Source organism: Marmota marmota, unplaced genomic scaffold, assembly GCF_001458135.2.
Source record: "Marmota marmota marmota unplaced genomic scaffold, marMar, whole genome shotgun sequence".
In the NCBI taxonomy this organism is placed as follows: Eukaryota; Metazoa; Chordata; class Mammalia; order Rodentia; family Sciuridae; genus Marmota; species Marmota marmota.
In genome coordinates this window covers 57,185,158-57,199,843 of record NW_026000037.1, presented here as the reverse complement: position 1 = coordinate 57,199,843, position 14,686 = coordinate 57,185,158, and the positions used below count along the sequence as shown (strand labels likewise).

Here is a 14,686-nt window from a genome sequence, read left to right as displayed (position 1 = left end):
CCCCCTCCCCCTCCCTCCCCTCCCCCACCCTCTCCTTCCCCTTAATATATGGAAGCAAAAATTCAGGCTTTCCCAAATTCTCTCATGTTCCTGGAGCTCTGAAGTTCCCACAGGTCAACAGCTGCAGGCAGAACTTCTGGCCTGGCCTAGTGTTTGGTGACCACCCAGAGGATAAGACCCAAGCACTGTTTCAGCTGGGACAGAGTCTTGGTAGGGTTCCCAGTTGGTGATCTGGGCTGAGTAAACTTTCCTGCCCCCCTAATGGCCCTGGCAGAGAAAGTGCATAAAGATGAGGCTCCAAAGCCCAGCCTTCCCCTTCTAACCACCGCTGGCAGATTTCATATGGAGCCAGGGTGGTTTCTGGCGGAAGTGACAGCTGGTCAGCAGCCATCCTATCAGAACATGAAGAGCCCAACTCATGGGAGGTCTGACAGGCAAATGCCACCAAAAGCAACACCGAGAAAGTCAAATTCTTTTCTTGAAGAATAGGGTCTCGTGAACAATTTTTTTTTCTTCCTACACCATATTTAAAATCCTGGCCTCTATCTCCAATACACAGGGCAAGTGCAATAATTTTCAGGCCTAGGAGAGCATTTTCCACTTTGATTCTCTAGTACTTAATTCCAGTTATTATCCCAGTTAAACGTTCACAGAGTTCAAAGAAAATCTTGCCTGATAATTGCTTTCCCCAACTTGGAAGTGAAGGAGGGAGGTTTCCCCTTACCCTAGGAATCAGTTTCCTGCTTGTCTGCAGAAGTTCCTTCACTCTGAACATTTAGGGGCTGTCGTTCCATTCACTGTATTCTCAGTCAGCCTCCAGCTGGATTTATTTTTTTGTAATTTATGCCCTGCCTGCTTCCAAAATGGGATTAGAGGTAGCTTCGTACAGCCTGTGCTCCTTGAGGCTCTGTTCATTGGCCATTACAGTACCCCTCGCAAGCCTGGGGCACAGATGGCAGTTGGTTCCACATGAAACTGTACCCAGTTGATGGGGAAACAATTTTAATGTTGTTTTTGTGACCACCCCAAAAGCACCTAGCAGAATGTTTTGCACTGACAGAATGTTGAGAAAATGGGGAGGAGTACAGCAGATCGAGAGTTAGGAAATCTTGATTACAGGAAGGTTCCTGATACCATATGTAAAATGGGTAGAATTCCTAGCCTACTTCTCAAGGTTACTATAATGATAATTATTGCAAGCAAATCAAGGGAAAGCTCTTTGTATAAAAGAGCTTTCACTGTAAATTGCAGAGTATAAGATGTTAGGAAAAGTATAAGATGTAGGAAAGTAACAACTAACCAAGAAAGAACTCCTACCTATTGGATCATTTTAATTTTTTCCGGTGCTAGGAATTGAACCCAGATCCTCACACATGCTAGGCAAGTATTGTGCTACTGAGCTATATCCTTGACTCTCTAGAATTGTCGTTGCTCAGATAGTTCTGGTTTCCTACCAAGCAAGTCACTTATTTTCCTATAACTTTTACTTAAAAAGATAAAGTTCTAATTGCTTATATTGGCTTTATTCATAATCACCAAGAAAGAAAAACAACCCAAATGATAAAAATGATGGTATAGCCAGATGAATCTCCAAAGCATTATGCTATATGCAAAGAGCCAGACTTAAAAGTCTACCTACTGTATGACTCCATTTATAGAATTCTCTGGAAAAGCCAAAACTATAGGTACAGAAAAACCATCAGTGGTCACTAGGGGCTGAGGATATGGGAGGAGGACCACAAGGGAACTTTTTGGAAAGTTGTGAAGGGAGGTTACCTGGTGGAAAGTGTTGGACCAATCTGATCAAAGTATTTGAGTTGTATTGTATGTAAATCATACCTTTAAACCTGACCTTTAAAAAGTTACTTGAATTTGAAAAAATATAACAAAAAGGGTTCCTTCTCTTCAAACTGGGCCTATTCCTGGGAAGCGGGGCCAATCTGCCTCTCACCCATCAGGAGAGGGTGTGAAGGGAGGGTCTTGCTGTGGATGGGGACCCTTCACAACCATTTGCAGCATTGACCCTAGCTGGTTTTGACACTAAGCACTTGGCTCAGAGTCTATGAAATTAGCAGGCTCTGGTTGCTTGTACCTTTCAACCGTCACAACTTTATTGACGAGAATGGCTACCAGCTGTCACCCTTGCCTCCTCCTCTGTACTTGGCCATTCAGACTTCATGGCCACAGCAAATCAAACTGAGATCCTGCTATGGCTCTTCGTGTTGGGGTTTGAACTCTTGGCCAAATGGCTGCAGCTCAGCTGTTATGCTGCCAATCACCCGTCACTGTGGGTTAAACTTGATAGGCACACCAAGAAATCTCAGAAATCTAAAAGGCCACTTTCTTTCCACACCAGCAAGCAACAACTCTGGGTGATATTTAGTTCCTGGAATTTAGAATTTCTGGCTTTGTGGGCAAAGGAACAGACTTGCTATCTTCCAGAACAAGTTGCAAAAGGGCCTCCAACTAGTGAGGGGGGAAATGGTGTCAATCATCTATCACTTAAGTTTTAAGCAGTTTTGAATTTCCAAAAAAAAAAAAATAAATTATCCACACAATTGAATCAAGCTTTCAGAACCATGGAACAAAGCTCTTTGCAAAAACAAAGGCAAAACCAAAACCAGCTTCCCCTGTTATTATTGTGTTCTAATTTTCCTCTGACAAGTAAGACACAAGTTAAAACTTGGAGAGTTATCTTTTTATAAAGATTTTATTGTAACTATTTGAGATATGACTTAAGCAAGACATAAGTGAAGACTTGGACAGTTCCTTTTTTCATAAAAATTTTATTGTAACTGTATCTAAGACTTGACAGGCACATTTTTCTATGAAAGTAAGAGATATAGTTTCATCTTTTTGAAGTTCCAGCATTCTTATGCTAACCTTAGAAGAGTATTTCACATTTAGAAAGAGATACAGAGAGGGAACATTTGCTCAATATCTATCACGTGCCAGATACTGTGCAGGAAGGTTTGCATATAGTATCTGCTATAGTCTGCACACGGTCCACAGAATTAGGCCTTAGTGGGTCCCATTTTGCAGCTGTCAAGACTTAGGCTGAGAAGTTAAGCAGTTTCCCTTAAAACTATATGGCAAATGGTGGCATAGCCAGGATTGAAAGCCCATTATTTTGACTTCAAACTCCACATGCGTGGGATAGCAATATTAACTCCTCCCAAAGCTTTGATTGGTATCTTATGTCCATGTCCAAGATGACCATCAATGGCAGAGTCTGGTCTACTGGAAAAAGTCTCTGAAAGCATGCTTAAACTCACAGGATACATAAGGGGAGATAATATATTGGGGGCGATGACTTCTATTCACAACAGTTTTTTGAGGAGAAGAAGGCTGATCTTTATTGCCACAGAACAGTTAATTTTTCCTCTAGGTGTTTCTTCACTATTGTGTGGTTGAAGCTTAGAGAACTAATAAGCTACAAAATGTAATAACACGTTTTATTCTTCTCCTGTAACAAATGGAAGGCATGGCTTAAAGTTTGCAGTGCTGCCATTCCATGCCCTGGGGTGGGGTGTGGGGGATGTGGGTGTCCGGAGCTGCCATATAGGAGCTGAGCGCCCCCTAGCTTTGAGTGATGGAAATGTGGCGACTGGCTTTCCTGACCGGGAAGCAGGTGAATCCCCATCTCCACTCAGCAGAGGAGCAAAGCTTTGGGAGTAGGCGTCACCCAATGGAGTGGGCTGCTTTCTTGTTCCTTTGTAATACTACCCCTGACCTTTTATGGATAGAATGTTCCATGGAACTTCCCCTTGTGTGTCCCCTATATAAGAATAAATGATTCAAGTGACTCTCTTTCCAAGGGACCCCTAAGGTCGAGAGCCGTGCCTGGATTTTGTAAAGGTACTTCTGTGTGTTGTGTGCTTTTTTCCACCATTTTCTTCAGTTATTGAAGTAGTTCAGAGTTTGTGAACCCAGCATAGGTCGCCAACTTGGATATATGGCAATAGGCGGGTAGCATCTGGGCACATCCTTTTTATCCCCCAAAGACCTTCTATCTGAGGGCCATAATGGAGAGAACAGATTCTGAACTAAAGAGGCTTTGACCACTGACTTCCTCTGAAGTTTTGTTTGTTTTGTGTTTGGGTATAGGTACTTAGGATTGAACCCAAGAGCACTCTCCCTCTGGGCTACATCCTGCAGTTTCTCCCTCCTTTTTAAAAAATTTTTATTTTGAGACAGGGTCTCAAAAGGTGCTGAAGTTGGCCTCCAACTTGTAATCCTCCTGCCTCAGTTTCCTGGGTAGCTGAGATTACAGGTCGTCCCATCCTGAACTTTTAATCTCAAATCCTGGAGATGCCAATTGCTACACCAGAGTTTCATGGTAAGCACGTTTCCCTGCCACGTCAATGACAAGCATATGAAGCCACCAGCCCACACTGACTTTGCAGCTTTCTGTGTATGTACTAGGTGGACGGGAAACACGCTGTCTGTCCTCTGGCTTGTGCCATCCTAACATAGCAATAATTTTGTTACACAGCAAAGGACATTCTTCTGCATTCCAAACCAAGCCATGAAAAGAATTCTTTTGTTTGTGCCAAAGAGAGATTTGGCAAGGCTCATTTCTTGACAGATACCCTGAAGCCACAGGCCTGGTCTTTTCCCTGCTGTAAACCACTCGCTATGAGCCACACTTCTGGTGGCTGTCTGTGGGTCCTGACCATGCTCACAGCAGGCACGTTTTCCCAAAGCGAATCATGATGCTTGCCCCCCCCCCCCCAGACATTTCCCCCTCCAAAATGTTAAGCCTACAGCTGTCAGAAATCAGCCCCAGTTCTTCACTGACTAAGAGCTGGAGAGACAAAGACAGCATGACAGTGGACTGAGCAGGACCCCTGGCCTCAGCCTGAAGGGCACCTTGTCATCGGGGAAGCAAAGGTTTTAATACAGGGGAGCTAGTTTGCAATTCGCAACTCCTCTCAAGCCCAGGTGTACTACGTAATTTTTTCCTCCAGATGTTTCTTTGCTAATGTGAGAATTCTAGCCAGAAATGCCAGGAAAGGGGAGGTGGCCGCCTCCTGCCCTGTGGCCAAGAAGCATTTGGAACTTGTCTTCTCTCACACCTGTGCTTCCTCTGACAAGGACTCAAGCTTGAGGAATTAAGTTTTTGTGAAAATTGAACAAGAATCTTTCTAAGAAAGAGAAATGGAGTAAAGAAAAAACAGAGTGGATGTAGAACAACAAATGGAGACACAGAAAGAAGGGACAGAGCCATGCTTGTGCCCCTGGTTTATTCCATGTGGACCTTTCTCTCAACGTCCCTCTTGCACTCCTCCTATTTGGTTTGTGATCAACAACCCACATATGCACAACTTCATCAAAACGGAAAATATCTACCGTGATCATCTCTACCTGCATGAGTGATATCAATGCATAACCAGGGCTATGTTAAAGATGGGTCTTGCCCCTTTGCATTGTTTTAGATTTTATGAACTTCTTTACAATGTCTATTGACATAATAGAGATCTCTCATTTATTCAAATAGGGTCCCTTGAGGAAGAGCATATTTTAGAGTTCTCTACATTGGAGTCAGAAAATTTGAAGCCCCCAAACAAATCCTATTGTTTACCATAATGGCCCCAGCATAGAGCGTGTGCTTAAACGAAGCACAGTTGAATAAATGAATGAATGAAAGAAATGCCCAGATTAAAATGAAGTTGTCCGGGACGCCTACAGATACCTGCAGAAATCTGGTTCCAGGAAATTGTTGCACCCACCTAGTTTTTACCAATCCACCAAAAAAAAAAAAATGCTAAAGGAAACAACCTAACTTTAAGTTAGAAAAGGCTAGCAAAAAGCCCTACCCTGAGAGAGCTTAAACATTGAGACAGTTATAAATACAAAAACAAAACAAAACAAAACAAAAAAACCTTTGCAGAGTCAGGCCATCTGGATGTGGAGCTTGCTTTCCCTCCCCAAAGCAGCATTTAAAGCACTCAGGGTTCCAATCACAGGCGGTTTAAAAATGCCTGTCCACAGACTCAAGGCGCCCCCTTGGCCTCTGCAGTATCACTGCTGACACCCAGAAAAGCATTCCCCCAGAGGGCATCAGAGGAGAAATGCCATTGATGTTGGTGCTATTGTTATCTTCTGGTGAGGGCTGTATTGTTGGCAGGGCCCAGAAGGGAAGTAGGCAAAGGCCCATGGGAGAATAGCGAGGAGAACAGTTTCCACAGAAGCAAGGAGATGAAAAGGTGCTGTAAACCAGTGGCTCTCCTGCCCCCGTGTGTGTGTGTGTGTGTGTGTGTGTGTGTGTGTGTGTGTAAGAGGGGAGGCAAGGAGACAGACAAGCCAGCCCCTTCTGGGAGACACTCTTTGAAATTCCGTTCCCAGCTCTTAGGGTTCCACGGTCACCTACTCAGAGGGCATTGCCCACTACTTTGCTCTTTAAAAAAAAATGAATCCTGAATTAGAGGGTGATTTTAAAGTCAGTGGTATAAAAAAAATCAAAGAATGAGACAATATAGATCTTTTAGAAACTCCCTGTAGGTAGTTTGTTTTGATAGTATTCACTGAGGAATATGCACTTTTTTTTAGTTGGATGAATGTAGTTAAATTCATTCTGTGAGATGTAACAGCTAATTAAAAAAATAATAGATTAGTAATGAAGTAAATACATTAAAAATAATTTTTACTTAGAATAACTCATCTATTTACCAATTTTAAAAAGGACATTCTTTTAATTTTTTGGCATTTAAAGGAATGCATTTTCCTATGACAAGAGAGTATTATCAAACTTCACCAATAATTAAAAAAAATACCACTTTTGCCAAGGTGACATTCAAAGTCATTCCCCCAGCCCCCAAAGGAAACTGGCGAACAACCCATTGGCATAGGAGCCCACGCTCCCTCACCCCTGGTCTCCCCACAGCTCACAAAGGCCCTTCATTACCTGCACGGTTAGACACATAGGAAATGTGCCCTCGTGTACCCGGGGTGTTTTATCCACATGTTTTCTCTTCCAGCATTTGATCACTGGCTGGTGAACTGTTTGGGCCCACAGAGATCTCCAGACCACCAGCTCATGTATTTAAAAGGCATCTGTTTATTTTGAAAATGCAAATATGGCCTACCTCAAAGACTGACAGGCAAGAAGTGACCCACTGAGCTCGGGGAGAGGCTTCCAGTCTGAAGCCCGGTCCCTCCCTCCATCACACCAAGATCACTCTCCTCCTCGGAGCCACTTAACCTAAGCCTGGGAATCCGAGGGAAGGGCCCACAATTAAACCGAGCAGGCTCATCTCTCAAGAATCAGCCAGGCGGATCGTTTTACCCCCAATTTAAAGCCCTGAAGAAGCCACTTACAAAAGGACCCTGAGCCTTTGAAACAGAGGTTCCTCCTCTGAGGGCTGCCTGGAGGAGGGCCCCATGGTGGGGACACCAGCTCCGACCAGTGGCTGCCCAGTCCTCCCAGGGAGAAAGCCCGGGAAGGTTAATACCGACTTTGATCTCTGTCAAGGCATACCAGAAAGAATTAATTTACATTTCAGATGAAAAAGGTTGACAGCATGAAAAGGCAGCTTGTTGCTGGTAAGTGAATGTGCAGTAATAGATCGGGAATTCTGAGAGGAAGTTCTGAGGAAGCTGAAGGGATCAGCCACGCGGCTGCTTTATTGGGAAGGAGATGAAAGGAAAACAAATTTCAATATGCGCTGCTCTGCAGCAACATGTAGGCCAAATGCTTCCTAAATTTCAAGGGCTGCTCTTTTAAAAAAATATAACGTATCTTAGTGACAACATTTTAAAAAAATGACTATATGATCCAGAACTAGAAATACCAACAAATGCATTTCACAGAATTTAAATTCTAAATAAAATGATTTATTGAAAAAATAATCAATTAGAGATTAATCTTAGAAAATAATGAGAGGTGGCTATGCTAAGGTATTCCTGAGCCTTTCCCTGTAGGTTTCAAAATTGAGGCGACTACTGTGTCAGGGGTCTTGTTCCACTTGGAAATGTCCTAGTGGCAACAGGAGGGGCTTGTAATGAGAAGATCATGCTTTGGGAAATCTGGACCCCAAACAAAGTCCAAATGTGTTGCTTTGCTTTTCAGGTAAATATAACAATGCCTTCAAATCTAAGCTTATCGAGGAAAACATTCTTAAGTCAAATATTCTGCCTATGAAATCGCAAATGCTGCCATCCTATTTCTGGAATGCAAAACCAGCACACCGGTCCTGTTGTGGAATTGGCTGAAGGGCAGAGACATCCTTTGCTTTCTCTTTGGCTGCCACCAGGGAAGTGGTGGCATTGGTGCCACCTTCATGCCTGCCTAAGACCCTGCAGAGTTAGTTACTGTGTGTCCCCACATCACTGGATAGTTGGGATCACTGGCTCTGAGGCTAAGGAAGAGGGGTGTTTGCAAAGCTTTGGGGAATAAAAAAAAAAGGAGGAGGCACTTTAAAGAAATGCGTCCTGTCCAGTTCCACAAGGCACCCAGCCTGCCGGTGCTACACTGAGCATGATGATGCAGCAGAGCTGTCTCTGCTTTGATGCAGCATTCATTTGGCATTACACAGTGCAAAACAGGGAGCCTCTCAAGATGATATTCAGAGAAGGAAAACTGGATTTATGATCTTTACATACTCTGTGTTAACCAATGTACAAGCTCCAAGTTTATATTTTTAAATGTGTCGAGATTTGGGCCAAAGCATAAGATCTGAAATTAGCCTGGTATCCTCTTTTGATGGAAGATTGTGTGTGTGTGTGTGTGTGTGTGTGTGTTGTGTATTGGGGAAGCAGAGAAAAGATGCAAGGTGAATTGTTCTCTTCCTGAGACTTTGAGGTTCTTGAGCTTAGAATTGTACTGGATGATGTTAAAAAGTTACACATTTGCATTTAAATGGCTTCCAAAATATTTTCATTCTGAATGAAGATTTCAGGCCTCCACTGGGGTCTAAGACAGTTCGCAGAAGTATCCTGGGAGCTGAGTTCCGTGTAGGGACCTGTTTGAAAGGTTGCAGCTGTCTTATTCAAGAATTTGCTTCCAGCTTGGCATTTTTCTGAAACCCTATCTTGCTCCCCATTGCTGAGCTCACTGGCCTTGACTCTCTCACTCCATCTCCAATTTCTTGTGCTCCTGAAGCTCCTGGCACACATAGGAGCTTGTTTCTTCCAGATCCTCAATTAGGAATATACAGCTTCAAATGAAGAAGGGAGATTGGCCCAGCAGCCACAGTGGACATGCCATTTGCAGAAGAGCAGAGTGACCTGAGAGCCAGGGAGGGGACAGATGAGCCAGTAACCAGAGCACGTGGTTCTCAGGCTGCCAAGGGCCAGCTGAGCCATAAGAGCCACCATGTGCTCACCCCTGGGGCCCAGAGGACCACACGAGCTATATACAGGTCTGGATTGGGGAAACTCTGATGGCTGGGAAAGTTGGCTGAGTGAAATTCCTTCTCTGCAATGCTGAGAGACAGACAGGTCTTGCAAATAATCAGAGACCTTCTAAACCAGTGTTGTGGTTGCACAGATGAGGGACTTGTGACTCCAAGAGGGAAAGAGATTTGTCCAGCTGGCAGTATGTCTGGGTTCAAATGCCACCTATAAGCTATGAGATGGTGGACAAGTAACTTCACCTCTCTGTGCCTCAGTTTCTTTCCCTAGAAAATCAGGACTATCAGAGCCTCCTTAGTCAAGCCTGGCACCTACAAATGCTCACTGTGACCCATGAGGGTGGGGGTGTCGGAACAAATGTGAGGACCCCCTACTGGAACTGTTGGTTTACCCCAGGGCTCCTATTATTAGCTTTCCAGCCTTTCTACACATATTTGCATGTGAATATTTTCAGGTGGACACTGTTAAAATGATGTTTGAATTACCTGCTTGAATATGAGCAGCAGACTCACTCCTTCTGTTGCTTATTTTCTTAAATTTGCTCCGAGCTTCATATCCTCTCCAGGCTAAAAATATAAAACCATGTGCTAGGAATGACATTAATTTAAGAACGTGCCAGAGAATTGATATAAGCTGCTTCCCCCTCCAATCTATTATGCCTCTCCTCCTCCCTCTTGCTTTCTCACTGAACAAAATGAGTAGAGCTACGTGAGCTCTGGTGGGGAAGTGGGGCCTCTGTGTACTGGCAGCTTGGCTTCCAAGATGCTTCTGAGGAGGCATTTATTTTTGGTTTGTTTAAGCAGCGAATTTCCACAGCATGCTGAATTCTACTTAGGAATCACTTGGGTCAGCTACGCCAGGTGAGGTGGTTCCCTGGCATTCCAATCCATGGGGAAAACCTGTCTTCAGGACTTGGGGTCATGGGGAGGATGGGGGGAAACTGGGGCTGGAGGGGTGGTGGAAGAACTGAAATAGACTGGTCCTTTTAATATTTTGTATTTAGGAGAAAGATATAAACATGAAAGTCAGAGAGAGAGAGAGAGAGAGAGAGATAAAAGAGGGGAGTCCAGGGAAATAAGGAACACTCTGCAAGAAGGGTGCTCAGGGAGGGGAAGTGGCCATGGAAGGGGAAAGGCAAGGAAGACAGCTGAAGAGGACAGGACAGAGGAAGGGGCTGGGTGAGTCCTTCAGATGCAGACGGAAGCAGGAAGCCACCCAGCAACAGCAGCAGCAGTAGCTCTTCTTTGCTACCCCACCTCGGCCTGAGCATCACAACTCTTCCGTACATGGTGGTCCTGGGTTCTGAGAGCGTGAAGGAGGTCATCCACCATGGTCAAGATCTGGTGCTTTCAAAAGCAGACATGAAGACCAATGGAACAGAATAAAAGACCCAGAGACAAACCCACTTACATACAGTGATCTCATACTAGACAAAGGCGCCAAAAACATATAATGGAGAAAAGATAGCTTCTTCAACAAATGGTGCTGGGAAAACTGGAAATCCATAGGTAGTAGAATGAAGATGAACCCCTATCTCTCACCCTGCACAAAAACTCAACTCAAAGTGGATCAAGGACCTAGGCATTAGACCAGAGACCCTGCTTCTACTGGAAGAAAAAGTAGGCCCAACTCTCCACCATGTTGGCTTAGGAACCAATTTCCTCAACAAGACTCCTAAAACGTAAGAAGTAAAATCAAGAATCAATAAATGGGATGGTATCACACTAAAAAGTTTTTTTCACAGGAAAGGAAACAATCAACAATGTGAAGAGAGAGCCTACAGAACAGGAAAAAATCTTTACTGCCTTTACCTCAGATAGAGCATTACCCTCCAGGATATACAAAGAACTCAAAAAACTTAATACCAAAACAAAACAAAACAACAACAACAAAACAACAATCAATAAATAGGCAAAGAAACTGAACAGGCACTTCACAGAAGAAATACAAATGGTCCAAAAAATATGAAAAAATGTTCAACATCTCTAGCAATTGGAGAAATGCAAATTAAAACAACAGTGAAATTTCATCTCACTCTAGTCAGAATGGCAATTATCAAGAATACAAGTAACAATAAATGTTAGCAAGGATGTGGGGGGAAAAGCCACACTCATACATTGCTGGTGGGACTGCAAATTGGTGCAACCGCTATGGAAGGCAGCAAATTCCTTAGAAAACTTGGAATGGAACCACCATTTGACCCAGCTATCCCACTCCTTGGTCTATACCCAAAGGACTTAAAATCAGCATCCTACAGTGACACAGCCACATCAATGTTTATAGCAGCTCAATTCACAAAAGCCAAGCTAGGGAACCAACCTAGGTGCCCTAAAACAGATGAATGGATAAAGAAGATGTGGTATATATCCATAATGGAATATTACTCAGCCATAGAGAAGAATGAAATTATGGCATTTGCTGGTAAATGGATGAATCTGGAGAATATCATGCTAAGTGAAATAAGCCAGTCCCCAAAATCCAAAGGCCGAATATTCTCTCTGTGGATGCTAATCTGTAACAAGGGAAGGTCAGGAGGGGAAGAATAGAGTTCATTGGATTATACAAAGGGGAATGAAGGAGAGGGAGGGGGAATGGGAATAGGAAAGACAATAGAATGAATTGGACGTAATTTCCTATCTTTATATATGACTACATAACCAGTGTAACTCCACAACATATACAACCATAAGAATGGGATCCTAATTAGAATAAATCATACTCTATGTATATATAATATGTCAAAATACATTCTACTGTTATGTATATCTAAAAAGAACAAATTTTTTTAAAGGAAAAAGAAAAAGATCTGGTGTTTTTACAACCACTTGTCCATAGCACAGAAGCTCAGCTGCTGTTGATAGTACAGTGACTCCTACACATGTACGGAGGCACTCACAGGGCCGGGCAGAGGGAAAGGAGCCTGATGGTCGGTTTCCTTAGTCTACACATTCCAGGTGGGCTAGCAAAGCCAGCCAGCCTCTGATGGGGTGATGTGAATGTATGGTCCTGAGTGTATGTCGCAGTAGTAATTCTGAGAGACGGGGCACGCGTGGGTGTGGTTGGGATGTGACACCATTGGGCCCCTCATACTGCCTCTGTCTTGTCACAATGACTGTGTGCTCATCTGCAAACTCAGGAACTGTGGCATTTTTTCTCAAGGCTACATCCCTATCACCTGGTACAGGTGGTAAGCCCCAGTACTAATAGAAGGTGAGTACTCAGAAGACTGTATGAAAACAGGTCATTTACCTGACTGGATGGTGATGGCACCCTTCTCTCTCTTCTCTCTGACTCTTTTGTATCTCCTGGCTCCAAGCCACCCCTTGGTATACGCCTGTAGGATAACCACTCTGCCTATGACTTCTCGCAGTAGCAGATTTAATTGCTCGACATGGTAGTATTTGAGAAAAACCTGAAAGGATATATTAATTTTAGCATTATATATGGGCTTTCCAACAGAAATCCACTGTACCCTAATATATTCTTAAGGTAAATGCTAAAGTTATTATTTAATTAACATTTACAGTGATTTGACAAATGCTCATGTCACTGACTTCTTGGGGACAAATACAAGTCTCCTTCTCAAGCTGAGTCAAGCCTTGGTTCTTGATGTAAACAGATGATGATGTTATGGGGTATCATGGGTCCCAGGTGCTCACCAGGCTGCCCTGTGTCAGTCAGAAGTTCCACTTTCTCAGCCTGAGCTCTCTCTCCTTGTTCCCCACAGCCTCTAATGGAGGTACCACCAACAGGACAGACCATTGGCCCATGGAGGAAGTCAGAGGGAGAAGAACCTGCATGACCCACACTGATCTAATTTCTGCTGAGGAGCACGGTGCTGCTATGAGCTCTTGGGCTAAAACTGGCTTTGTGGGGAAATTCAGGATGGGCCATAAAATCCTGGGATCCTGCAAGGGCGTGATGTTCTCCCAAATGAAAACCTATACACGATGAAACTAATAAACAAGGTAGGCAATAAATAGCACAACATGAGTCTAATGAAAAAATGCACAGAACTCCAAAGGAAACTCATCACTGCCATTAATATGATTTGTATATTTGCACGTGTGCTAGAATACAAAGTCTTGAAAAGGGGACATTTGAAAGGGAGCTCAAAGATGTCAGTCTAGAAATGCTAAGTGACTCTCAAATTACATGCAGAACAGAGGAGGCAACTTCCCTCCTCTGGCCTCTAGGGTGCCTGGGCTCAAGAGCAGCAAAGACCCTTTTTAGGTTAGGCTTTTGCCTGCTAAGCTACACCCCTTACACAGCTATTCTTGCCAGAGATACCAGCAACAAGAAATACAGGCACACCGGAAAGCAGCACACAGGGATGATGTGAACAATAAAGAAAGAACTACCTTTGTTTTCCCCAGTACCCAGTGATCCAATTTGGACTTTTCCAAGATAGCAGCACAGCTCTCTTTACTAGCAGGAGGCGTTTGATGTGCTCTGAATGCCAAGTAATAATACCTACCGAATAAAAGAGGAAAATGAAGCATTTTTAGTCATTATTTGATTTAGTAGAGTTGCTCTGGACTCACTGGCCAGCCATGTTTTTTTAAAAGTAACTATTTCTTGAGCACAAGAATAGCAAAGTCGATAGTGAAAGATGCACTATTTATATTTGCTAACTTGGCTCTTTCACATTTTCTGTGTTGTAGATTTTCCTTTTAATTTTGCTTTGTTAATTCACATTCAATGAATACTTGGTGTGTTTTGCATGCAAAATCAAGATTCTTAATCATTTAAGAAAGCTGACATTTAGATCTCCTAGTGAAATTCAGAATTTTAAATGTTGGCATTCCTATTATAAAAACAATTTAAATCCCATTGTACATATTTTGATTCTGCTTTGAAAAGTCCCCTCTAAAGTGATCTGTGGTGAGCAAATGATCATAGCCTGACACAACCAATTCTGGGCAGAGCTGCATGTCTTAATCGAGGACTAAAGTAGGCATGTTTTCTTGATGTGATCACCAAACCACACTTGTTTTCTTAAATGACATCATTTTAGTGAACTTCTAAACTTTCAGATGAAAGGGTTTCTGGGTAGAATCAAAGAACACCACCGAAGAGGAGGAAAAAGATCTTTTCCTAGCCCATCCTAAGTTCATGGCTGAGGTCCTTATAACAGAAGACAGATTAACAAGAGAAAAGAATTCAAATTTTATTTAAAGTAAGTTTTATGTGACAAAGAAGCTTTCCTTCATAAGGACACAAAGACCCTCAGAAACAGTTATTCTGGTGTATTTTTATGCAGGTTTGATGAAGAAGTGGATATTATGATTGGACCAAAGGGTATGAACAAATGGTAGTGACCTGGGGAGGC

At 43.1% G+C, this 14,686-nt stretch overlaps 1 protein-coding gene across 1 annotated transcript in view; it reads right to left on the bottom strand.

Moving 5' to 3' along the window:
* The window catches only part of Myo3b (myosin IIIB), a 425,075-nt gene that overhangs the window by 143,956 nt on the left and 266,433 nt on the right, over positions 1-14,686 (bottom strand). The window contains exons 25-27 of the mRNA XM_015478942.2: positions 13,716-13,827; positions 12,604-12,766; positions 9,840-9,920 (exon numbers count right to left, since the gene is read on the bottom strand). Of these exons, the coding sequence (XP_015334428.2) occupies positions 9,840-9,920; positions 12,604-12,766; positions 13,716-13,827 (356 nt within the window). The remainder of the gene's footprint in view (positions 1-9,839; positions 9,921-12,603; positions 12,767-13,715; positions 13,828-14,686) is intronic.